This window comes from Aquarana catesbeiana, linkage group LG13, assembly GCF_042186555.1.
Source record: "Aquarana catesbeiana isolate 2022-GZ linkage group LG13, ASM4218655v1, whole genome shotgun sequence".
NCBI classification, from domain to species: domain Eukaryota; kingdom Metazoa; phylum Chordata; class Amphibia; order Anura; family Ranidae; genus Aquarana; species Aquarana catesbeiana.
This window is the reverse complement of record NC_133336.1, coordinates 234642472-234668302: the sequence shown is the minus strand read 5'-3', so window position 1 is coordinate 234668302 and position 25831 is coordinate 234642472. Positions and strand designations below refer to the sequence as shown.

The 25831-nt window shown below is 45.2% G+C and overlaps 1 protein-coding gene across 3 annotated transcripts in view; it reads right to left on the bottom strand.

Annotated features, from left to right (window-relative positions):
- Positions 1–3856: 3856 nt before the first annotated feature.
- The window catches only part of LOC141116970 (NACHT, LRR and PYD domains-containing protein 3-like), a 96551-nt gene continuing 74576 nt past the window's right edge, over positions 3857–25831 (bottom strand). For all 3 annotated transcript variants that reach the window (XM_073609502.1, XM_073609504.1, XM_073609503.1), the window contains 5 exons: positions 22897–23061; positions 16996–17160; positions 11772–11936; positions 7896–8060; positions 3857–5068 (listed from right to left, as the gene is read on the bottom strand). In XM_073609502.1, the coding sequence (XP_073465603.1) occupies positions 4981–5068; positions 7896–8060; positions 11772–11936; positions 16996–17160; positions 22897–23061 (748 nt within the window). In that variant the 3' untranslated portion in view covers positions 3857–4980. The remainder of the gene's footprint in view (positions 5069–7895; positions 8061–11771; positions 11937–16995; positions 17161–22896; positions 23062–25831) is intronic.

The following is a 25831-nucleotide window of genomic DNA, read 5'->3' as shown; positions in this document are numbered from 1 at the left end:
GTGCTACACCATCATGTTATAGTCTAAAAACACATTTTATGTCAATAAAAAGTCTGCTGTAAACCGTATAAAAGGTCAACTTGTTTAGCTAAGCCTTGCCCTCATAATTAGAACTTTGTCAGGGCTGGGCTCAGCCCTTGCTTCGCTGCGCTGGCCACTCAGCTGTCGGCTAATTGCCAGCTCCTATTTCTCTGTACAGTTACTCAGCTGTTGATGATCCTGCTCGTCAGTCATGCCTACTTAAGCTGTTCAGTTCAGAGGAGCTCTGCCTTCGCCTTGGTCACATCACAAGAAACTATCGCCTGCGTTCCTGTTTAAAGACTGGCTTTGCTGACATCCCTTCTGGCTCCAGATCCCGCTTGCTGTTCCACCATTTTGATCCCTGACTTCTGGCTGACTATCCCTTACGGTTACTGAACTTTGGCTATGTTTTGAGTACGTTTGTTCTTTTTACTTTTATTATTAAACAAGTGTGATTTAACTGCACTCCTGTCTCGGTCTGATTTCATGGTTTCTGACAGACTTGGAGGACAGAAGATACTGAACATGGACTATCAAATCTCATCAGCAATTTATTGTTGCAATCTATGGCTCTGATGAAGGGGTCAATTTAACCCTTAATAATGGCAAGGGTTCACAAGGCATGATTGTGCATTGGTTTTATATCGTCAACTTAAATCAGATTATTCTACTTTGGATGCATTAAATAAGAAGAAATGACATTCACAATACAAGATTCTGGGCTGACAGACTCCTATTGCATCCACAGAACAAAGTAGGAGAAAATATTATGCACCTGAACAAAATTAAAAGGCATGTTCACAAATACTAAGAGTTTAATTAATAAAAAATGAAGAACTGGAACTGCTGAGGAGACATGAGGAGGAGTTTGACTTTTTGGGAATATCAGAAACCTGGTTTGACAGCTCACATGACTGGCTTCCAACCATTCAGTGGTACTCTTGGAGGGACAGGCTAGACAAAAGAAGGGGCGGGGTGTGCCTGTATGTGAAGAGGTATTTGCTAGTATATAAGGGATGACATTGCTAATGGGGCATGGGAGGATGTGGAATACTCGTGGTTGGAACGTCAAAGGGAAGAAACAAACAAGAAATGAATTATGGGTGTATGCTACAGGCCCCCTAATCTGAAGGATGAAGAAGAGACTTATCTCCTCTCACAGTTAGAAATGGCAGTGAGGCAGGGCAATGTTATGATCATGGGGGACATTAATTATCTGGATATTGACTGGGCAGACAGAAATACTCATTTAAGGCTCATGATTTCTTGAATGTCTTGCAGGACAATTTCATGTGTTAGTTGGTGCATACCCCAATTATAATTGATGCTCTTTTTTTCCTTCTTATTTATTTGTTTAATTTATGTATATATCTGTCTGTATTTGTGAAGTATGGATGTAGTATAATATTCATTTTTTTGTGTAGCGAGGTCTTTTACCTCCTTTGGTCTAATGAGATCCTCCAAGGCTAAAGAAAACTGACATATCCTTCAATATGTAGTGGGTTGTGAGGCATAGTGGGTGCAAAGATGGTGAAAGTAATTGGGCGCCAGACACTTCTTGGATGTAAAAGAGATTATATTTCTTTTAACAGTCCTTTTTATATATTTTGGGGGAAAGAGGGTTAGGGCCAGGACACCCTTAGATAGTTGCAAACTCAATTGACAGACTCCGAGACTTCAATAGGAGAACAGCCATGCAGGGAAAGGCCCCACTTCTGCACGTGCAGAATTGCTGTCTCCTATGGTAATAGTCCTTTCACAGTTCCTAACTCAAAAGTATCAATTCTTTCAGCTCCACTACAACTGCTCTTTGTAGTTCTTCAATACAGAGCTCCTGGTCTCTCACTAGACCCACTGATTCACTGACTATGAATCCCTTGAGCTCCTCCAAGGTTTGCGGCGGTTTCCCCTCAAGCGTCACCCCCGCTTCTCTGCTGGGTCCCTAGCTTGGCACTCCAGATACTCCTCAAGCTTCACCTCTGGCTCGGTCCCTGGCTTGACACACAAGGCTGCTCTGCAAGCGTCTCCTCCGCTAGTTGGGCCCCTGGCTTGATCACCGCCTGAAGTTTCCCAATTCTCTACCTTGCCCTTCGGTGAGAATATGGTTCCAGTACTTGCTTCAGTTACTCAAAGTGATCCCTGGTAAAAGCGATTGGTCCCTTTGTGGTAACAGCTTCCCTTCTACCTCCGACCACTGACAGATTCTCCGGCCGACAGAACCATCACTTTTGGTTGGACTGCAAGCCCCAGTCCCAACCCTCCACTGCCCTATTACTTCTGGATAGGCCCTCAAACAGCCTGTCAGCCAGCCTGGGATAGGCCCAATCTCAGGTCTAGCAACCCGGGGCAGACAACACACGTCCACCCAGATGGCAGTCCGGGTGGCACAGAACACAGATCAGCTGACCTCACCCGAATATATAGGCTCTTCCAGCAGGCCAAGGGATTAAGGAAAACGAGATAACGAGAAAATGAGATAAAAGAAAGAAAGGGCTCATCAGCCATGTGCATTATCCTTAAGGTAAAATTTATTATAATAATAATAATAATAATAAAAAGGAACTACTTACAACCAGTAGTAAAAGATCCCAAAAGTATTGACTTTTGCTCTGACTGCCATGCTCTGAGGAAGAGGGGATGTTCCCCCCAAAACACGTCATCCGGCAGTGACTCTTGTGAGCTCCTCCGGCACCTCCGGTGGGCTCTGCTGCTCCGTCACTACATGCTGTGATTGAAGATTGTTTTATACTTTAGGGATGTTTTACTACTGGTTGTAAGTAGTTCCTTTTTATCATTATTATAATAAATTTTACCTTAAGGATAATGCACATGGCTAGAGTGCCCTTTCTTTCTTTTATCTCGTTGTCTGCTAGGATTTCCCATCCTTGAGGGCAGCAAGGTCTGTGTTCCAACACCGCTTGTTCAGCTATCCACTTGTGTGCAGGAGCTTTTTTCTTCCTGGATTAAAGAAAACCCCTGCCCATTGTCTGGGACACCCACATACCCATAACCTGACCTTGGATTGCCCTTCTTGTATCTAGTACCAACAAGTACCTGGCCACCTAGTGGTAGAAGAGAAAAGTGCAACAAGGCCAAGCTTAGGGAGAAATAAATAGATCCCTATCAATCGACCAAGATAACTACTCTTGACAAGTACATTTGTGAGGAGCTCTCTGACTAAACTCCAGGGTGCTACATTTGTATATGAAAAAACAATAACAAAGTTACTAGATACAAAAAAAAAGAATACTCTGCTGGATATACTAATTACAAAGAACACGGATCTGATTTGCAGATGTGGAAGTAAAGGATCACTTAGGAAACAGTGTTCACAGAGTAATTACTTTCACCATAAATTATAGGAATAAAAGAACAAGAACAGTACATTTCAAAAGAGCCAACTTTACTAAACTGCATTTTATACTACACTGCATTAAATTGGATCAAATTCTAGAAACAAAGAACACAGAGGGAAATGGGAGTGCTTTAAAACATATTAAAGAAGTATTAAGCTCAAAAGCAAACATTTATTTAATTGCAGCTTACCAATTCTTAAATGATGATCCAACCAGGAAGTCTTGTTTTTCAACAGAACAAGCTCTCTTGCAAATGTAGCAGTTAGAGTGTGTTGAGACAAACCATTTACCATTGACTTATGGTGCTTACAATGATCAGTCTCTATTTATTCATAATGTAAAATCTTCATCCCAAAAGGAAAAAAAAACTGTTGCTATAACTGCTTGTGTAACTGCAATGTTAGCTGGAGTTTGATTTCAGTTTGTTAGTATATCTAAATCTGCTAGTACAGCCAACACTCCCCCCCCCCCCCCAAGGCTGCTGTCCAAAGGTGCCCCCTGTGCACCATCATCCAGAGTGGGGGCACGCTAATACAAGAGGTGTGTTACTGGTCAGACCACCAGGTGAAAACCGAGGAGAGAAAAAAATGAAAAAAAGAAAAAATGAATGCAGTTACTACATCTAATGATTGGAAATGTGTAATATCACATTTTTGGTTTTGGGTTTAATGCTGCTTTAAATGATGGCATTACCAAGTGCATTACAATGGGCAACAAATATAAAAGAAGTAAAGCTAAACCTGGGTGGCTAAATTCTAGTGTAAAAAGGCATATTGTTTAGAAAAAAGCTGTCCTTTAAAAATATAAGGCCAAGGGGACTCTATCGGCATTCCAGTACTACAAAGATCACAATTAGAAATGTAAAAGTGTGATCAGCGCTGCTAAAATAGACCATGAGAGACACATAGTGGAGGAGAGTAAAACATCCCTCAAAATTTTAAAAATATATATAAATAGTATAAAATATATAAATAATAAAAAGTTGAGGTCGGGGCATTTTGGCCTCATATGGGATAATCGGGGAAGTTGGTTACAAGTGACAAGGAGAAGGGAACTGCATTAAATAAATTCTTTGCCTCAGTTTCTACAAAGGAAAAGAAGGGGTAATTATACATAAGACTGTATTCGTATGTACTGTATTATTAGTAACACAACATGGAAAATACCCTTGTGGCTTAGAGAAGCCAGAGTTCAAAAAAGAATTGAAAAACTAAATTTGAATAAATCACCAGGACAAGATTGCTTACACCCCAGAGTTCTCAAAGAACTTAGCCATGTTATAGCCACACAGTTATTTCTAATCTTATGGACTATAGATCCAGATATATATCTCAGCCCTTTTTTGCATATTGGTACCTCCTTTGTTTTTCGACAGTCCGCTGGTACCATGTTTAACTGGCATGTGCCATTAACCCATTCATGCTCTGAAGTATTAAAGACTAAAAAATAATGAACATTCTCTGCATCTTCTCTTATATGTATTAGCTCATCTATGATGATTCAGTCTCCTCTTGGACCATTTCTAAATTTCATTCTCCTCCTCATCCAGAGCAAAGTTCTGGCTCCATTCACAGCTTTAGCAAAGCTTCTTCCTCTGAGGTCACTATGTAAAAACCTTTAGTCCTGGCCGGAGGGATTCCAACATTTTAAATTCTCTTTTAGCTTCATCTGGCAAGCTATTGTCTTCGATCCTAGAATAGAGGATATAAATGGTCATCAGATCTCAGAAGAATGCTCTCACACCATATCCTTCACTCTCTGGGTGCAATAATGAAGGATATGCACGAATATTGTTGTCGTTATTTATATTATCACTATTATTGTTAATACTGTTCACAAGCCTAATTATTGTGCCCCAGAGAAATAGGAGAAAAGGGACCCTCTCCCAAATGTCTGATTGTTGAACTTTCTGTATACCTCCAGCAGTTAATCAAGCTTTGCCTTTCCTGTTGCTATAGTTGGTCAGACAATGTGAACTGACACAGAAGTATATCATTTGATGGAATTGCAACTATATTCCACTATCTACAATCATTTATATCAGGATGTTTTGCAATACATCAAAGACTGCATAGATTGGTGAAAAGAAAAAGAATGGCATGATGATGGATGTAGACTGGGAGGATGAATACTATACACATATTAGTACATGGACAGACAGACACACTTTGGAGGAATTCTGGGTAAAATAAAACTACATACTGATCCCTGTTTTAACTACTTGCCGACCGATTGGAAGGGATATGATATGTCAGGTTTCACAGGCAGACGTTTTAAAGCATGACTTGTTAGGTATCTATTTATTCGGCGTAACATCATCTTTTATATTTCACCTATCAGGATGGTGAGTGGAAGGAAGACAAAAACATTTGTTTCTCGATCTCCCCTAGGAGGAATGAACCCGGAATCTGAGCACTTCCAGGTTCAGAGCTGTCAGATTGTGGCCAGGAAAAGGACTGATCAAGTATAGTCTGTACTTGAAGCTGGCGTAGTACAGAGGAATCATATGTCCAAGTGTCCCCAGACTCCTCCACAAAGAGTACCTGACACTATTACATGAAGGGCTTTCCAGCTGCCTGCAATAGCAATAAAGTTTAACATACAAACACAAATGTACATGTAGAGTGCACACTGGGCATATAAACTAACATAAATAAGACACATTTTAGGCATTTATGCACACTCACAGTAAGAGGAATAATTAGAGGACCAACAGTAACTGCCAACTTGAGCTGCCAAGATTTTTTTTAAAGAGTTTCCTATGGAAATTGTTGTGTTTTGCAGATAAACCCAAGAAAAAAAATGTACATATTGCAACATTTTAATCCCTAGATTTGGTGACTGCATTCATTTTCTTTTCCAATTTCAACAATTACAGAAAATTTCTGTTGGTCTTGCCAGAGATGCCATGTTCTTAGCTCTTATGACAAAGCAACCAACATTATTTTTCTTCCAAGAAATTGTGTGTAAACTACTACTAAACTACTTCCTCCACACCCCATATAATGGAAATGCAAACAAAAGATGTGTTTGTAGCCTAAATCAATGGTACAGCCTATCATGACAATACTCCTCCTCCACACACACACAGTGCAGTCAGTTAGTGTTGTCACCTGAGGGCAGGAAGTGTGTTACTGGCAGGATCACCAAGTGAAAATAAAGAAAGTTTGTATAAGGAAATGAATGCATCAGACACACCCAAGGATTGGTAAGCTATAATATATTACATTTTAGGGGGTGGGGAGGGGGGGGTGGATATGCTTTAAGTCAAATAAGATTAACTGGGATTTGGCCTAGAGGGTAGGAAGAAAATATCTGGCCTCTATAACACTGCAAAGCTAAAACAGGGAAACACCAACCTTCTGGACCAGGAGTCTCTAAACTTCGAAGTAAAGGGCTGGCTTACAGTCCTTTAGACTTTAGGGAGGCCTGATTGAGGCCAGTGGGGGTATAATATGTCCTAGTGTCAATACGAGTAAACAATGCCTTAGCCTTGGTGGTCAATGGGAAGGAGCAAAATTACATAGCGCCTTGGGTCAGTAAGAGGAGGAATAAAGTCCCATCATTGGTATCAGTGGGAGGAATAATGCCCCATCATTGGTATCAGTGGGAGGAAAAATGTCCCATCATTGGTATTAGTGGGAGAAATAATGTCCCATCATTGGTATCAGTGGGAGGAATAGTGCCCCATCATTGGTATCAGTGGGAGGTATAATACACCATCATTGTTATCAGGGGGAGGCATAGTGTCCCATCATTGGTATCAGTGGGAGGAAGAGGGACACTATTCCTCACACTGATAGCAGTGATGTATTGCATCATTGGTATCAGTGGAATGAATAGTTTCCCATCATTGGTATCAGTGGGAAGAATAATTGGTCCATTGGTGTCAGTGGAATTAATAGTGCCCCATCATTGGTATCAGTGGGAGGAATAGTGTCCCATCATTGGTATCAGTGGGAGGAATAGTGCCCCATCATTGGTATCAGTGGGAGGAATAGTGCCCCATCATTGGTATCAGTGGGAGGAATAGTGCCTCATCATTAGTGACAGTGGGAGGAATAGTGCCCCATCATTGGTGTCCATGGGAGGAATAGTGCCCCATCATTGGTGTCAGTGGGAGGAACAATGCCCCATCATTGGTGACAGTGGGAGGAATAGTGCCCCATCATTGGTATCAGTGGGAGGAATAGTGCCCCATCATTGGTGTCAGTGGGAGGAATAGTGCCCCATCATTGGTATCAGTGGGAGGAATAGTGCCTCATCATTAGTGACAGTGGGAGGAATAGTGCCCCATCATTGGTGTCCATGGGAGGAATAGTGCCCCATCATTGGTGTCAGTGGGAGGAACAGTGCCCCATCATTGGTGACAGTGGGAGGAATAGTGCCCCATCATTGGTATCAGTGGGAGGAATAGTGCCCCATCATTGGTGTCAGTGGGAGGAATAGTGCCCCATCATTGGTATCAGTGGGAGGAATAGTACATATTATTGTCTCAGTCAGTCCTGTTATACTCACTGTAATTCCTTTATCCGGCTTGTTGACAGAGCTACCTTTAGTTCACTGAAATGACGAAACTTCAGATTGTTATCAGACAGGTCAAGTTTCCTCAGTGTCTGGTTATTTCTTATTCCAGATGCCAGGTGGGTGCAGGAACTCTCTGTCAGGTGATTTCTATACAAACTGGAGAAGAGAAGAATGTTGTAAGAGGACAACTACCCACTTTTTCTTAATGGAACCTTACACCATTTTGTGCCATACTCCTGGTTATAGGCCTACTCTCAAGATCTCTGGCCATAGGCCTTAATATGTATGAATAAAGGAATGTCCACACATAAAATGCATTCCCAGCACTTTACTGTAACTTTGCAAGGAATTTTGGGACATTTGGCATCACATTTGACACACTAGCAAAATTCCTTGGTGTAAAACGTCACATAAAACCCCTGGCAAAAATTATGGAATCACCAGTCCCTGAGGATGTTCCTTCAGTTGTTTATTGTTGTAGAAAAAAAGCAGATCACAGACATGGCCAAAAACTAAAGGCATTTCAAATGGCAACTTTCTGGCTTTAAGAAACACTAAAAGAAATCAAGGAAAATAATTGTGGTGGCCAGTAACAGTTAGATTTATAGAACAAGCACAGGGAATAAATTATGGAATCACTCAATTCTGAGGAAAAAATTATGGAATCACCCTGTAAATTTTCATTACAAACACTTATAGGGCGTACACACGGTCGGACTTTGTTCGGACATTCCGACAACAAAATCCTAGGATTTTTTCCGACAGATGTTGGCTCAAACTTGTTTTGTCTACACACGGTCGCACAAAGTTGTCGGAAAATCCGGTCGTTCTAAACGCGGTGACGTAAAACACGTACGTCGGGACTATAAACGGGGCAGTGGCCAATAGCTTTCATCTCTTTATTTATTCTGAGCATGCGTGGCACTTTGCCCGTCGGATTTGTGTACACACGATCGGAATTTCCGACAACGGATTTTGTTGTCGGAAAATTTTATCTCCTGCTCTCCAACTTTGTGTGTCGGAAAATCCGATGGAAAATGTCCGATGGAGCCCACACACGGTCGGAATTTCCGACAACACGCTCCGATCGGACATTTTCCATCGGAAAATCCGACCGTGTGTACGGGGCATAACACCTGCATCAGATTAAATCTGCTTGTTAGTATGTAGGTAAAAAGGAGTGATCACACCTTGGAGAGCTGTTGCAACAAGTGGACTGACATGAAGCATGGCTCCAACACCAGAGATGTCAATTGAAAAAAAGGAGAGGATTATCAAACTCCTTAAAGAGGGTAAATCATCACGCAGTGTTGTACAAGATGTTGGTTGTACACAGTCGGCTGTGTCTAAAACATGTACCAAATACAAACAACATGGGAAGGTGGTTAAAGGCAAGCATACTGGTAGACCAAGGAAGACATCAAAGCGTCAAGACAGAAATCCAATCATCCACAGTCCAAGATTGCCTTTCCTTAGCCCATTGTAACCTTGTTTTTTTGTGTTTAGGTGTTAGAGATGGCTTTCTTTTAGCTTTTCTGTATGTAAATCCCATTTCCTTTAGGCGGTTTCTTACAGTTCGGTCACAGATGTTGACTCCAGTTTCCTCCCATTTGTTCCTCATTTGTTTTGTTGTACATTTTCTGTTTTCAAGGCATATTGCTTTAAGTTTTCTGTCTTGATGCTTTGATGTCTTCCTTGGTCTACCATTATGCTTGCCTTTTATTTGCTTTGCCTTATTTGGTCCATGTTTTAGACACAGCCGACTGTGAACAACCAACATCTTGTGCAACACTGCGTGATGATTTACCCTCTTTAAGGAGTTTGATAATCCTCTCCTTTTTATCAATTGACATCTCTGGTGTTGGAGCCATGCTTCATGTCAGTCTACTTGTTGCAAAAGCTCTCCAAGGTGTGATCACTCCTTTTTACCTACATACTAAAAAGCAGATTTAATCTGATGCAGGTGTTAGTGTTTGTAATGAAAATTTGCAGGGTGATTCCATAATTTTTTCCTGAGAATTGAGTGATTCCATAATTTATTCCCTGTGCTTGTTCTATAAATCTGTTACTGGCCACCACAATTATTTTTCTTGATTTCTTTTAGTGTTTCTTAAAGCCAGAAAGTTGCCATTTGAAATGCCTTTAGTTTTTGGCCATGTCTGTGATCTGCTTTTTTTCTACAACAATAAACAACTGAAGGAACATCCTCAGGGACTGGTGATTCCATCATTTTTGCCAGGGGTTGTATAAGGAGTAGACATTCTGTAGCTGTCATTTATGCACAGAACAATAGTTTGTAAACCATCTTTCCCTTTGTACCTCCTCTGCTTGGGAGCACCACAGAGTTGGGACCACTTCCCCATGTATATGAAGTCCACAGCATTCAGCTTCCATCACCGAGTAAGGATAAGCTGCTTTCTTTAGCATACCAATCTCTCCCAATATCTATAGCTGTGCCCATCTGGGCACGCTCCCAGGATGGTACACTCATCCTCAGGTGTCACTAGTACTCACATCAGAGGACTTAGGCCTGGCCTAAAAGGCCTTAGACATCCCATTCACAACCCACAAAAAAACACAGAGTCAAGGTGACTACAACTGTTCCTTTTGAGTTCTGTACTCCCTCACCTGAGGTTTCAGGCTTCTTAGGGGCCCTGGAACAGTAGGCAACAACATCCGAATAGCTCTGGGGTGTTTGGCTCCCTTGCTCCAACTCAACCCAGCTCCTCCCATACCAGCATATATATGGGCACTGACTCCACCCATTACATCACTGAAAAGGAACTTTCCTAGAAAGGGGCTTAACACCCAATTACAAAATTCCATCTACTATACTATATTGGGAACAGAGACATCTATTGCCAGACAAGCTAACTGCAACTGCCAACAATGTTACCAAAAGAAAATACATTGTTTCCCAGGAATGAATGTAACTATTCTCTACATGAATGGAGCTCATTTCTCTTTATTGGAATCATTTTTGTTAGACTATGACTAAGCACCCCGTAGTGGTGTGAAACATGTCAGCTTTTCATTGATCCTGTGCCACTGGCGTCTTTGTACCAGAAGAAATTTTAAACCGTCTTCAATGAAGGTGTCAACAGAGTGAGGCCGTCCAGCCTTTTCTTCGATTCATTCCTACATGCAGAGCCAGAACCTGTTTCCATCAGCAGGTGGGATGCATTATGAGATGTCTGCCTAGAGCGGTGCTCTTTTGTCATTTATATTAGATCACTTTATAAAACTCCAGGAAATAGAATTTTATAAGAAAATGTTATAATGGAGTAGACCCCCCAATATTGTCATCCATGTGTAGAGACGGTGATATCTCCATACACAGTATGACCACAGAATACCACTGACCCAACTCGTATTGTGCTATAATCTAGCATTTTGTGCTAGAATCAGCATTATTAGTGATTCGACGGGATGTTTTTTATCTGTTATTCTATTTATCTCTGCTGATAAGAGCTCTGTACTCATAGAAAGTAATAGGAAAATATCTGACACTAAATAGCAGATGTGCAGTAATGGGGAGCTCTTCCAGCGCTGAATAGTGGATGGTCATATCAGATGAAAGAAATTTGTGTGAGGTTCTGATTGCTCATTGCATACAGTAATAAACTATTTATACCAGGCTAGATTTAATGTTTACTTTTTATAGTTGTAAATTTACCAAACCTATGTAAGAGCAACACCCACCCAAACTATCCAGTTTGCACATTCAGACTGTATCATGTGTGGTGAGCTTTAGACAAAGTCTATTTCATAGATGATACCAGAGTGTAATAAGACTTTAAGATTTAAACAACTGCATGGTAAACTGTCCCAGAATATTATTGTCTCAGTCAGTCCTGTTATACTCACTGTAATTCCTCTATCCGGCTTGTTGGCAGAGCTTCCATCAGATCACTGAAATGAGGACCCCCCAGATTGTTATCAGACAGGATCAGCATCCTCAGTGTCTGGTTATTTCTTATTCCAGATGCCAGGTGGAGGCAGGAACTGTCTTCCAGTTTATTCTTATCCAATCTGTAGAAGAAGATAAGGATGTTATCAGAATAAAATGAATCCCTCCCCCAGGAATGAATGTAACTATTCTCTACATGAATGGAGCTCATTTCTCATTATTGAAATCAGGCCTGGACTGGCCATAGGGCCCAAGGCAGCTGGACTGCTCCGTGAGCCAATGCCGCTCACCTAGCCCTTCCGTAGCCACCAGTTCCGTTTAGCTGTCAGGGCCAGCTGACCCCGTGACCATAAGGGGGAGGGAGAGATAGAGGAGACACCTGCTGCAGACACCACATAGCTGGACAAGCGAGAATGTGAGTGTGGCCCCCTGTGCATCTGGATAGGAGGAGTGGTGGGGGCAGCTGCATATAATAGAATCAATCTCTCCATTTTCCTTTCCTGAAAGCCTGCTACAGGTAGAGGAAGATAAGCTGGCTTTCAGAGGCTGCAGGAGGAAAATGGAGTGATTGATTCTTCTATATGCAGCCACCCCCCACCGCTCCTCCTATCCAGCTTCCTTCTGCCACTGCCCCCCTGTGCTCTCCGACCCCTCGGTGCTCTCAAACATCCCCCTGTGCTCTCTGGCCCCTCCAGTGCTCTCTGACATTCCCCTGTGCTCTCTGACCCCCCTGTGCACTCCAGCCCCCCCTGTGTCCTTCGGGCCCCAGTGCTCTCCAGCCCCCCCTGTGCTCTCTGGCCCCCAAGTGCTTTCCAACCTCCCGCAGTGCTCTCTGACATCCCCCTGTGCTCTCCAGCCCCTGTGCTCGGGGCCCCACAGTGCTTTCTGACATCCCTGTGCTCTCCAGCCCCCCCCGTGCTCTCCATCCCCCCCCTGTGCCCTCTGACCTCAAAGTGCTTTCCAACTCCCCCTGTGCTCTTCAGCCCCCCCGCCATGCTCTCCACCCCCCCAGTGCACTCCAACACCCCGCTGTGCTCTCTGGCCCAAAGTGCTTTCCAACTCCCCCAGTGCTCTCCAACATTCCTATGCTCTTCGGCCCCCCAGTGCTCTCCAGCCCCCCCTCAGTGCTTTCCAACCTCCCCAAGTGCTCTCTGACATCCCCCTGTGCTCTTGGGCCTCCCCCAGTGCTTTCCAACATCCCTGCACTCTCCAGCCTCCCCAGTGCTCTCCAGCCCCCCTGTGCTCTCTGGCCCCAAAGTGCTTTTCAACTTCTCTAGTGCTCTCTGACATCCCCCTGTGCTCACCAGCCACCCTCGCCATGCTTTCCACCCCCCCAGTACATGTCAACATCCCCCTATGCTCTCCAACATCCCTGCACTCTCCAGCCCCCCTTTGCTCCCCCCCCCAGTGCTTTCCAGCCCTCCTGTGCTCTCTGGCCCCAAAGTGCTTTCCAACTCCCGCAGTGCTCTCTGACATCCTCCTGTGCTCTCCAGACTCCCTGCTGTGCTCTTCAGCCCCCCAGTACACTCCAACATACCCCTGTGCTCTCCACCTCCCCCTGTGCTCTCTGGCCCCAAAGTGCTTTCCAACTCCCCCAGCGCTCTCCGACATCCCCCTGTGTTCTCCAGCCCCCCGCCATGCTATCCAGCCCTCTAGTGCACTCCAACATCCCCGTGGGCTCTCCAGCCCCCCAGTTCTCTCAAGCCAACCTGTGTTCTCCACCCCACTCCATGTTCTCCTCTTCCACCTCATGTTCTGTGTCCCCCAGTGCTCTGTCCCATCCCGTGTTCTCTGTCTCTTCCCTGTACTCTCTGCCTCCCCTGTGCTCTCTTTATCCCCACGCTCTCCAGCCTCCAGTGCTCCCCACCTCCCCTCTGTGCTCTCCACCTCTCCCACCCTGTTCTGTCTGCCTTCCTCTTTGCTCTCCAGCCCCCCCCCAGTGCTCTCTGCCCCATCCCTGTGCTCTCCACTCCACCTGTTGTTCTCTGCTTCCCCCTGTGCTCTCCACCTCTCCCCCCATGCTCTCCAACCCTCCAGTACTCTCCAAGCCCCCCCCAGTGCTCTCCAACCCCCTGTGCTTTTTGGCCCCCAAGTGCTTTCCAACCTCCCCCAGTGCTCTCTGACATCCCCCTGTGCTCTCCAGCCCCCATGCTCTCAGGGCCCCACAGTGCTTTCTGACATCCTCCTGTGTTCTCCAGCCGCCCTGCTGTGCTCTCCATCTCCCTCCTGTGCCCTCTGGCCTCAAAGTGCTTTCCAACGCCCCGTGTGCTCATCAGCCCCCCGCCATGCTCTCCACCCCCCCAGTGCACTCCAACAGCTCCCTGTGCTCTCCATCACCCTGCTGTGCTCTCTGGCCCAAAGTGCTTTCCAACTCCCCCAGTGCTCTCCAACATCCCTATGCTCTTCAGCCCCCCAGTGCTCTCCAGCCCCCCCTCGGTGCTTTCCAACCTCCCCAAGTGCTCTCTGACATCCCCCTGTGCTCTCTGGCCTCCCCCAGTGCTTTCCAACATCCCTGCACTCTCCAGCCTCCCCAGTGCTCTCCAGCCCCCCTGTGCTCTCTGGCCCCAAAGTGCTTTTCAACTTCCCTAGTGCTCTCCGACATCCCCCTGTGCTCACCAGCCACCCTTGCCGTGCTCTTCGCCCCCCCCCCCCCGTGCTCTCCAGCCCCCCAGTGCTCTCCAGCCCCCCCATAGTGCTTTCCAACCTCCCCCCAGTGCTCTCTGACATCCCCCTGTGCTCTCGGGCCTCCTCCAGTGCTTTCCCAAATACCTGCACTCTCCAGCCCCCCCAATGATCTCCAGCCTCCCCAGTGCTCTCCAACCCCCCTAGTGCTCTCTGCCTCCCCTCGTGCTCTCTGGCCCCAAAGTGCTTTTCAAATTCCCCAGTGCACTTCAACATCCCCCTGTGCTCTCCCCCTCCCCCCTGTGCTCTCTGGCCCCGGAGTGCTTTCCAACTCCCCCAGTACTCTATGACATCCCCCTGTGCTCTTTGCCCCCCCAGTGCTCTCCGCTTCCCCCCACCAGTGCTCTCTGGCCCCCAAGTGCTTTCTAACCTCCCCCAGTGCTCTCTGACATCCCCCTGTGCTCTGCAGCCCCCCTGTGCTCTCGGGCCAACATACCCCCGTGCTCTCCACCTCCCCCTGTGCTCTCTGGCCCCAAAGTGCTTTCCAACTCCCCCAGTACTCTCTAGCCCCCCTGCCATGCTATCCAGCCCTCCAGTACTCTCAAGCACCCTGTGTTCTCCACCCCACTCCATGTTCTCCTCTTCCACCCCATGTTCTGTGCCCCCTAGTGCTCTGTCCCACCCCGTGTTCTCCGTCTCTCCCCTGTACTCTCTGCCTCCCCTGTGCTCTCTTTACCCTCATGCTCTCAAGCCCCCAGTGCTCCCCACCTCTCCCCCCGTGCTCTTTGCCTCTTCCACCCTGTTCTGTCTGCCTTCCCCTTTGCTCTCCAGCCCCCCCAGTGCTCTCCGCCCCATCCCTGTGCTCTCCACTCCACCCGGTGTTCTTCGCTTCCCCCTGTGTTCTCCACCTCTCCCCCATGCTCTCCAACCCTCCAGTGCTCTCCGAGCCCCCCCGGTGCTCTCCAATCCCCTGTGCTCTCCAGCCCCCCCCAGTGCTCTCTGCCTCCCCCGTTCTCTACACCCCCTGTGCTGTGCAGCCCCCCATGTCCTCTCTGCTTCTCTACATGTTCTGTGCCTCCTCACTGTGCTCTCCCTCCCCCCCATGCTCTTTGCCTCCCCCTGTGCTCTCCATCTGCCCCTGTGCTCCTCTGCCCACCAGTGCTCTTGAGCTCCTCCATGGTATTCGCCCCACCCTATGTTCTCCAAATTCCTCCCTGTGTTCTGCAGCCCCCTCATGTTCTTTCAAAGTAGCACACCACTCAAAGTAGTCACCCTTATGTGTTCCACCTCCACTGCACAAACAGAGGATGCTGGCCTTGCACGTAGCAGATGATCTGGTTTGAAGAAATATCTGGATGGCCGCATCCTAATAAAATCACCTTTTATTGAGTTAAAAACATATAACATTCCATACACCAAACGAGGGAAGGAGATACAGCATGCAATACAGCTAACACGTTTCACACCATACTCGGTGCTTAATCGTAACTGAAATTATAAGCTAACACACAGCAATATATACATAACCCCCCATGCTCTTTCCCATCCCCCATTGCCCCCCTGCAGCTCTGGCGAGTTCCCCCCTCCCCTCTCCCACTGGCTGCTGCGGCGGATCCATCAGGATAGAGAGTGAGGAAGGGGTCAGTTAACATGTCATGGGCTGCTCAGTCTAAAATGCCTGGGCCTATTTTTTGTCCCAGTCCGAGCCTGATTGGAATAATTTATACTGGATCACTTTATAAAACTTCAGGAAATAGAATTTTATAAGAAAAATGTTATAATAGAGTAGACACCACAATAATGTCATCCATGTGTAGAGACGGTGATATCTCTACACACAGGATGACCACAGAATAGCACTGACATGCATAGTTGTGCGCAGGGGGTGTGCCAACTCCCTCTACTGCTCAGGTTTTCGCCCGTGTTGCCCCCCCCTGCAGTGCTACTGGATTCCCTCCTCTCCCCTCAGCTGCTGTGGGGGAAGTTTCAGGATGGAGAGTAGGGGTAAGGGCTAGTCAATATGTAATTTACTGTCCCCTTCCTTTTCTAAATGAACACACTCAATCACAAACTGAAGCATAGAAAACACAGTTTACTATGCTTCAGTGTGTTTGAGCTTTGGGGTGCACACTCTAATGCAATAGGCTGCGCACGCCTATGCTGACATGACTCGTATTGTGCTATAACTTCCTATTCCTGGTTACCATGTGATCAGTTGTGATTGAAAACAGCTGATCACATGGTAAATAGCCTATGTCATAGGCTCTTTACCAGGATCGGATATGCAGTATGTCAGACTGACACACCACACCACCAATAGCCGTGCTGCGTGCCCCGTCCAGTCAGGATAATGAAACCACTTTCCGGTCCTCATCCTGCTATATGGCGGACGGAAAGTGGTTAAAAAAAATTATTTTATAGCTGATAACAGAGTATGATAAGATTTAGACAACAGTCTGGGATTGGCTACTTACGGAATCCAATAATTAGATTTTATAATGTTTGGAATGTTAAACTGTCCCAGAATATTATTGTCTCAGTCAGTCCTGTTATACTCACTGTAATTCCTCTATCCGGCTTGTTGTCAGAGCTTCCATCAGATCACTGAAATGAGGACCCCCCAGATTGTTCTCAGACAGGTCCAGTATCCTCAGTGTCTGGTTATTTCTTATTCCAGATGCCAGGTGGGGGCAGGAACTGTCTGTCAGGTCATTATAACGCAATCTGTAGAAGAGGAGAAGAATTTTACCAGAAGAAAATTAATTTCTCCCCCAGGAATGAATTTAACTATTCTCTACTACTATTCTCTATTCTCTACTATTCCTTCCACTGACAACAAAAATGGGGCACTATTCCTCCCACCGACACCAACTATTTCTCCCCCTAATACCAAACACTGGGCATTGTTTACCCCCCACTGGGCACAGTCCAGTGCCCCTAATGTCTGAAGGTCAGTAAGGTCAGGCCCTTTCTTTGGAAATTTTGGAGAACCCTGCTCTACGTGAATGGAACTCATTTTTCTTTATTGGAATCATTTATATTAGATCACTTTATGAAACTCCGGGGGCATGGCCTGAGGAGGCATGTGAACAGACCTGTTACATGGAGCTCCCGCTGGTGATCCTGTTAACAATCCTTCCCTCACTACCTCAGAAGCCCGAAACCGACCGGTACCGGTGCCCGCTGTTCCCCTGACACCCCAGGACCCTGTGGCTGCCGAAAAAATGGGCATTATGACCCATGGGAACCGGGGAGACACTGCGGCCTCTCAGGACTTCCAAGATGGCGCCTGGCAGTCGCAGCCTCAGAGGACGCCATGAGGCCCGGACAAGAAACCGGAGCAGGGGGGTAAGTGCACAAAACCTCCTAAGAATAAAGAACAGCCCAGAGACATGCTATACTATAAACAGAAGCTGACAGGCCATGCAGAATCCTCACAGGCTAAAGCAAAGCACCCTGCAGTATCCACAGAACAGGCAGACAGGGAAAATGTAGACAGGCTGGATGTCACTGAAGCTATGGAGTTTGTCCCTGATCCCATGCTCAACCTGTTTGATATGCAATCAGAGCATAGCCCCCAACCCACACTCAGTGAAATACTGCATGCTGTACATAGATGCAGTGCCTCAGTGGATGATTTAAAAGAGAAGTTTAGGGGGCTGAAGGTGTCTCTCCTCCGCCAGGACATTAAGAAGATCAGAGAGAGAACCACTGCTGTGGAGGGTAGAGTAAGTGACATAGAGGATCAGATGCCCCATATGAACCGGGATGTGAGGGTGGCTGCTCAGCAAGCATGACAGGCCTTTGATAAAACTGACGACATTGAGAACCGCCTGAGACGCAACAATGTCTGCATCGTGGGGCTCCCAGAGAAAGTGGAGGGCAGGGACCCCACTGCCTTCATCGAAGGTTGGCTGCAGAACGTGTTTGGCAAGGAGGCTTTCTCTCCTCTCTACATGGTGGAGCGGGCACACAGGGTGCCGCCACGTCCTCTTCCACCTGGCAACCCCACGAGATCGATGCTAGCCAGACTCCTGAACTACAGGGATCGTGAGGTTGTGCTGTGACTGGCCAGAGTAAAGGGTGCTGTGCAGTACAATGGCACCAGAATATCCTTCTACACCGACTTTTCAGCGGAAGTGCAACACAGACGGTCCAAGTTTGCAGACTTCAAAAAGCGGCTACAAAGGCTACAGCTACACTGTCATGCTGTTCCTGGCCAAGCTACAAATAACAGCCAGAGATCAGAATCACTTTTTTGAAAATGCACAGGATGCCGCAGGATGGCTGGATCAGAATAAACAAGATCTCCACCCCCGGGATCACGATAATGGAGAAGGTTGATGCTGCTTTAATCATCTTTATCAGGCATGAAGGGTGCCCAATTACCTTTTCAGCTTTCACATGGCTATAAGAGGGCCTATACTTGATACCCACTATCAGCGAGTGAAATTCCACCTACTTTTTTTTCACCATTTTAGTTCATGTGTACAGGCAGAATGTGATTGTCCACATCACCTGTACTTTGCCTGTTGCCATGGTTGACATGGCTCAAGTTTCTGTGCCCTGTTGGCAGGAGGAGGGCTTATGAAGATCAAGCCCCACAATATTTGGAAGGCCCCTGTTTTGCCCCATTGGCAGGGAGTGGGCCACAGGCTGAGTGCCACTCCTTTATCTTTCACTCTGCTTGCTTTGCTGCGCAGTTGCGCATGATGTTCTACCTCAGTTTCCTGATGCCTTTCTAATGTACAAGTTACTCCATTACTACCTCATATGTACTACACTATTTGATGATTGCTCCAGATTGCTCACTGGCCAACTGCTGGTGGTATGCGGGAACACTATCTATACTTGAAAGACTCCCTCGTAACTACAAGTGGTTATATGTATGTTTGCCATGTCTTCTACACCTATAGTGTCATGGAATGTCCTGGGGGTGAATGATCCATTGAAAAGGACTATGATTTCTGCGGGTATGCAAAAATTCCATCCGGCCATAATTGGCCTGCAGGAGACACACCTACAGGGAGACACAGTTGGGTTCTTACAGTATGCCTTGGTCGGGAAGGCCTATCACTTCACCTACTCCGCCTTTTCCCATGGAGTGAGTGTACTGATACATAAAGCGCTAGCCTACCAGGAGCTGGACTCCCTCATTGATCTGGTAGATTTGTGTTTCTGTGTTGTAAACTGTATACAATTACCATGATATTGGCTTTTGTTTATATCCCCCCCCCCGTTTTCTCAGGAGGTGCTGCAGTTGCTGCTGTCCTACCTGGCTAACAAGCCTGATACTCTGGTCCTGATTATGGGAGACTTCAACTGCTATTTAGATCCTAGATTAGATAGACACCCCCCAAGTCGCCACCTAAGGGCGGCCGGGGCACTGCTCTTAGCCGCCTATTGGCGGAGGTGGGATGGACTGACATATGGCGCATTAGCAACCCAGACAGTAAACAATTCTTGTGTTTTTCTAAGACCCATGGCTCACTGTCCTGTATTGACTTATGTGTGGGTACCCCAAACATGGTCGGCTACACCTCTAAGGTGGAATATTTCCCACGGGGAGTATCAGACCACTCCCCACTGGCTTTATGGTTGACCACCCAACGACCCAGTTCGTTACCCAGGGCCCCATGGCTTAAGCTGTTTACTTCACAGGAACGGATAGCCTCTCAGATTCAGGTCTTTTTACGGTCACACCGGCAGTACGCTGACAGCCTGCAGAAATGGGAACAGGATAGTATCCTCCATATTCACCAGGATCAGGCTGGCTTTATACCACAAAAAACCACGGCTACAAACCTAAGGAGGTTATTCATAAACATGCAGCTTCAAGCGGATAATGGGGGTCACAGGGCTCTCATATTGCTCAATGCCAACAAGGCGTTTGACAGTAGCAGCTGGAGGTATCTGTGGGCAGTACTAGATAAGTTTGGATTCGGGGACCAGTTTATTGCATGGGTTAAGTTGCTCTATGTTTCCCCACAGGCGACCATTAGGGTGGCGGACAGAATGTCACCTGCTTTTGCTCTGGGCAGGGGAATGAGGCAGGGTTGCTCGCTGTCTCCCCTGCTCTTTGCAATTGCTATAGAACCATTGGCAGCCCTGTTAAGGGCCAGCACCGGGATCTGTGGGTTCCAGTATGGAGTCCTGCATGAAAAAATGATGTTGTATGCGGATGACATGTTACTCTTTCTGGGGGATCCCAGCCACTCTCTGCCAGTGGTAATGTCCATAATAACGCAGTTTGGCCACTATTCTGGTCTGACCATAAACTGGTCTAAGTCAGCCCTGATGATGCTGGACGAGGACCAGGAGGTGGAACTTCCCGACTCTTGTCCTATCCCCGTGGTTACCAGCTTCAAATATCTGGGCATACAAATCTTGCCCAGACTCAGGGATTATTGCTCCCTAAATGTATATCCCTTACTATCTTGGTTTCGGGATAAGATTAATACATGGAACAACCTTAAAATGTCGCTGGCAGGCAAGGCCAACCTAATCAAAATGATTCTAATGCCCCAGTTGCTATACTTCTTACACAACTCGCCAGTAGTAATACACTTTATGAAACTCCAGGACATTGAATTTAAGAAAAATTTTATAATGGAGTAGACCCCCAATATTGTCCTCCATGTGTAGAGACGGTGATATCTCCATACACAGAATGACAACAGAACACCACTGACATGACTCGTATTGTGCTATAATCTCCTAGTGTATGGAGCATGAATGGTATCAGCAGACAGTCCCTGGAATTGAAAAAGAGTGTTTAGGACACTCTTTAGAATTACAATGAAGCCTCCCCACCACAAATGTCAGTATGGGTCACAGATACATATAACTTCTGTACAGTGTGGAGGTGCACTGAGACCAGAATGTCCATACAGACACTGCAACATTATTTACAAGGTGAAAGAAGACCTGGTTGGGAATGTAGCTGAGAGCCTCCTTAACAACTGGTGGCCAAGGAGGGAGTAGTAGCACCGAATATGCCACTCTGCTACACTACAGACAGGGGCAGGCACTCTGCCTGTCTCTGTATGCCAATTTAGAGTAGGTCTTAATTACCCAGTTTCATTATCTACAAACTGGAGGTAGTTATTTTTGAATTTGGTGCATTAATAGCATCACTTTGTAAAAGTGGCACCGTTAAGAAATATCTGAATCTTTTGCACGTTTTGGTAAAGTTACCGAAATTGGAAGTAAAGATTTATGAATTTGGCATAGGCCATTTGAAAGGGCCATAAAACACTGTCCTTATTTCTTTATTGCATCCCCCCAATTGTGAGGCTGAAGTCAGCATTGCTAGTGATTGGACAGGGTGATTTTTTATCTGATATTCTATTTAAGCCTGGTACACACATATGCCGCGTACACACGCTCGAACATTCCGACAACAAAATCCTGGATTTTTTTCCGACGGATGTTGGCTCAAACTTGTCTTGCATACACACGGTCGCACAAATGTTGTCGGAAATTCCGAACGTCAAGAACGCGGTGACGTACAACACGTACGACGAGCCGAGAAAAATGAAGTTCAATAGCCAGTGCGGCTCTTCTGCTTAAATCCGAGCATGCGTAGAATTTTGTGCGTCGGAATTGTCTACACACGCTTGGAATTTCCGACAACGGATTTTGTTGTCGGAAAATTTGAGATCCAGCTTTCAAATTTTTGTTGTCGGAAATTCCAACAACAAATGTTTGATGGAGCCTACACACGGTCGGAATTTCCGCCAACAAGCTCCCATCGAACATTTGTTGTCGGAAATTCCAAGCGTGTGTGTGCAACCCAGCTCCGGTCGGAGCCGCTGTACTAGCCAATGTGAGGCAAGTTCAGCAATCTCCCCCTTTGAGCTGTTGTCTTCTGACAGGGGGACAGCCCCCCACCAGAACACTCCAATCAGCGCTCTCTGCCATTGACTGAGAGTACTGATTGGGAGTCGGTCGGCTGCAGCTTTTCCAGCATGCACGTCTGATGACTGACAGCATTACTGAAATACACACAGGCCGAATGTCAGACATTTTTTTTTAACCGGCCGTTGTCTCCCAACATTCGGCCCGTATGTGCAGGACTTTACAGTATCTCTGCTGATAAAAGTTCTTTATTCACAGGGGAGATATCTAACATAACAGTGTATGGTCATATCAGGTAAAAAAAAAAGTATGTATGAGGCTCTAATTGCTTATTGCAGTAAAATGAGATTCCCCCATGTATGACTGCCTATCCGGTCATCTATTTTACCAGATATTCAAATAAACTGAATATGAGACTAACTAAATTCAAGGAAAATACTATTTTGTTGTGTTATTAACTTCCAAAAACAAGATAATTTTTATTGAATTTTTTTTATTAAAACAAGATTCAATTTTATTGATAATGTCATCTTTTTTTATAAGTTTAGGATGTAAATTTCCCCAGAATATTATTGTGTCAGTCAGTCCTGTTATACTCACTGTAATTCCTCTATCCGGCTTGTTGTCAGAGCTTCCATCAGATCCCTGAAATGAGGACCCCCCAGGTTGTTCCCAGACAGGTCCAATGTCCTCAGTGTCTGATTATTTCTTATTCCAGATGCCAGGTGGGGGCAGGAACTGTCTGTCAGGAGATTAGAGGACAATCTGTAGAAGAAAAGAATGTTACCAGAATGTTACCAGGAATGAATGTAACGATTCTCTACATAAATGGAACTCATTTTAATTTCTCTTTATTGAAATAATTTACAGTAGGTATATAAAATAATCACCCCTTTAAAATAATAACATTTTGTTGCTTTGCAGCCTGAAATGAAGATAGACACAGTTTTGTTTTATCCAGCTGTATTTACGCAATTTATAACATCGAAGTGAAAGATATAACACCAACATGTCAGAAAAAAAAAACAAAAAATAAAACAATCACTGGGTTGGAAAAATGATCACCCCCTCTAAAAACGACTTGCAAAGTCAATCAATTGTAGCTAATCACTAGGGATGAGCCAAACACCCCCCCCCGGTTCGGTTCACACCAGAACTTGCGAACAGACCAAAACTTGCACGAACATTAGAACCCCATTGAAGTCTATGGGACTCGAACGTTCAAAATCAAAAGTGCTCATTTTAAAGGCTAGTTTGCATGGTATTGTCCTAAAAAGGGTCTGGGGACTCGGGACCTGCCCCAGAGGACATGGATCAATGCAAAAAAAAGTTTTAAAAAACAGCCGTTTTTTCGGGAGCAGTGATTTTAATAATGCTTAAAGTGGAACAATAAAAGTGTAATATTCCTTTAAATTTCATACCTGGGGGGTGTCTATAGTATGCCCGTAAAGGGGCGCATGTTTCCCCTGTTTAGAACAGTCTGACAGCAAAATGACATTTCAAAGGAAAAAAAGTAATTTAAAACTACTCGCGGCTATTAATGAATTGCCGGTCCGACAATACACATAAAAGTTCATTGATAAAAACTGCATGGGATTTACAGGGGAACCCCGAACCAAAATAAAAAAAAACTGGCATGGGGTCCCCATAAATTCCATATGTCTGATTTCTCCCATAGACTTTTAAAGGGTGTTCCGCAGCTTTCGAATTTGCCGCGAACACCCCAAATTGTTCGCTGTTCGGCGAACTAGCAAACAGCCGATGTTTGAGTCGAACATGAGTTTGACTTGAACTCGAAGCGCATCCCTACTAATTACCTTCTCAATGGCACACAAAGCCATCTGACTTTTAACTTTGATCAGTTGTGGTCATTTTGATTAGCTCAGCATTAAAAGAGCTTTCCTGGAGTATTTTGGTCCCTGGTAGTGCAACTGAAGCAAACAATCAACTATGGGTGGCGTTTGGAGAGCACGAGAGCCTGCAAGCTCCCTGTCCTATTTTTAAACTTTCATATTTTATAAAGTCTATTCCTTGAATATTTTTACAATAAACGTATGAAACTGAGTTACGCTATGTGGACTACCTTTATTTTCGTTTTATGAAATACATCATGTGGATGCCTGGCCGGGATCTTTATTGAAACAGGAGCCAGTGGTGTTTGTTTCCTCCCTCCCTCCTTCTCTGCGGGTGGATGACCCAGAACCGTGCTGCTGGGAGCTGGAAGGATATCGGCACCTTGGGATCAATATTTTACGCTCGCACCCCTGCAGGGGGAGGGCGCTCCGGTGAGTGCAATCACATAAGGGGAATATTGCTATCAATCACTGCACTCTTTCACCTATATCCCACTGTAAAAGAGAATTTCAAACATATTGGAAGGAACGCTACGTCACCTTTATGGACGTTCTGATTCTGTTTTTACACATTATATACGTTTTCACATAATACACAGGGGGTTGATGAATTGTATTATTTCTGGTTTTCCAATTGCACATTGATTTATATATTAATTTCCATTTTTACACATATTTATTATATCTTTGCACTTGTCACTTTAGATCCTTACTCCAAAGGATTAATCTATATGAGATTTATAAGTACATGTCACTTTAGTTTTTTGTGTGTTTTCTGTGTTTTTTTCCACTCACATGTTATAGTGACGGAGTTCTCATACGCATATTGTTTACAGTTTCTTCTTGCACAAACTTAGCACCTGTCACTTTATATCTATAACAAGAAAAATTATTGTATTGATACACTTTTACTATTCTTATAACAGTTTTTTCTTGCACAGATCTAGCACCTGTCACTTTATATCTATAATAAGAAAAATCACCGTATTAATACACTTTTTTATAACAGCACCATTCCCTATTTTTCAGTTTTTTATTGGCGTTTGGGTTTCACTTAGGTGTTTCCTGTTTATAGGGGGGCAGCAGTTTTCAATATCCTGAAGCGCGGATCCTCTGGTAATAATTATTATGGGTGGCACAGTACTGTCAAAAGATCTCCTGATAAAATTGTAGACCGGCATAAGCCAGGAGGTGGATACAAAAAAATGTCAAAGGCTTTATCAATGCCTAGAAGCACAATGAAGTCTATTATTAAGAAGTGGAAGGTATTTGGCACAACACAGACCCTCCCTGGATCAGGACATCTCCAAACTGGATGAAAAAGCCAGGAGGAAACTGGTCAAAGAGGCTACCAAGATGCCTACAGCAACTCTGATGCAGTTACAGGAATTGATGACAAAGAGTGGTCATTGGGTGCATGTGACAACAATATTACAAAATCTCCACAAATGTAACTTGTATGGGAGGGTTGCAAGAAAAAAAAAACATCCCTCATGAAAGGCCACTTGCAGTCATGCTTAAGCTCTGCCAAAATGCACTTTGAAGATTTTGAGACCACATGGAAAAAGGTGTTATGATCAGATGAGACTAAAACTGAAATATCTGGCCTCAACACCAAACGATATGTCTGGCGAAAATCCCATACAGCTCACCATCCAAACAACGCCATTTCTACAGTAAAG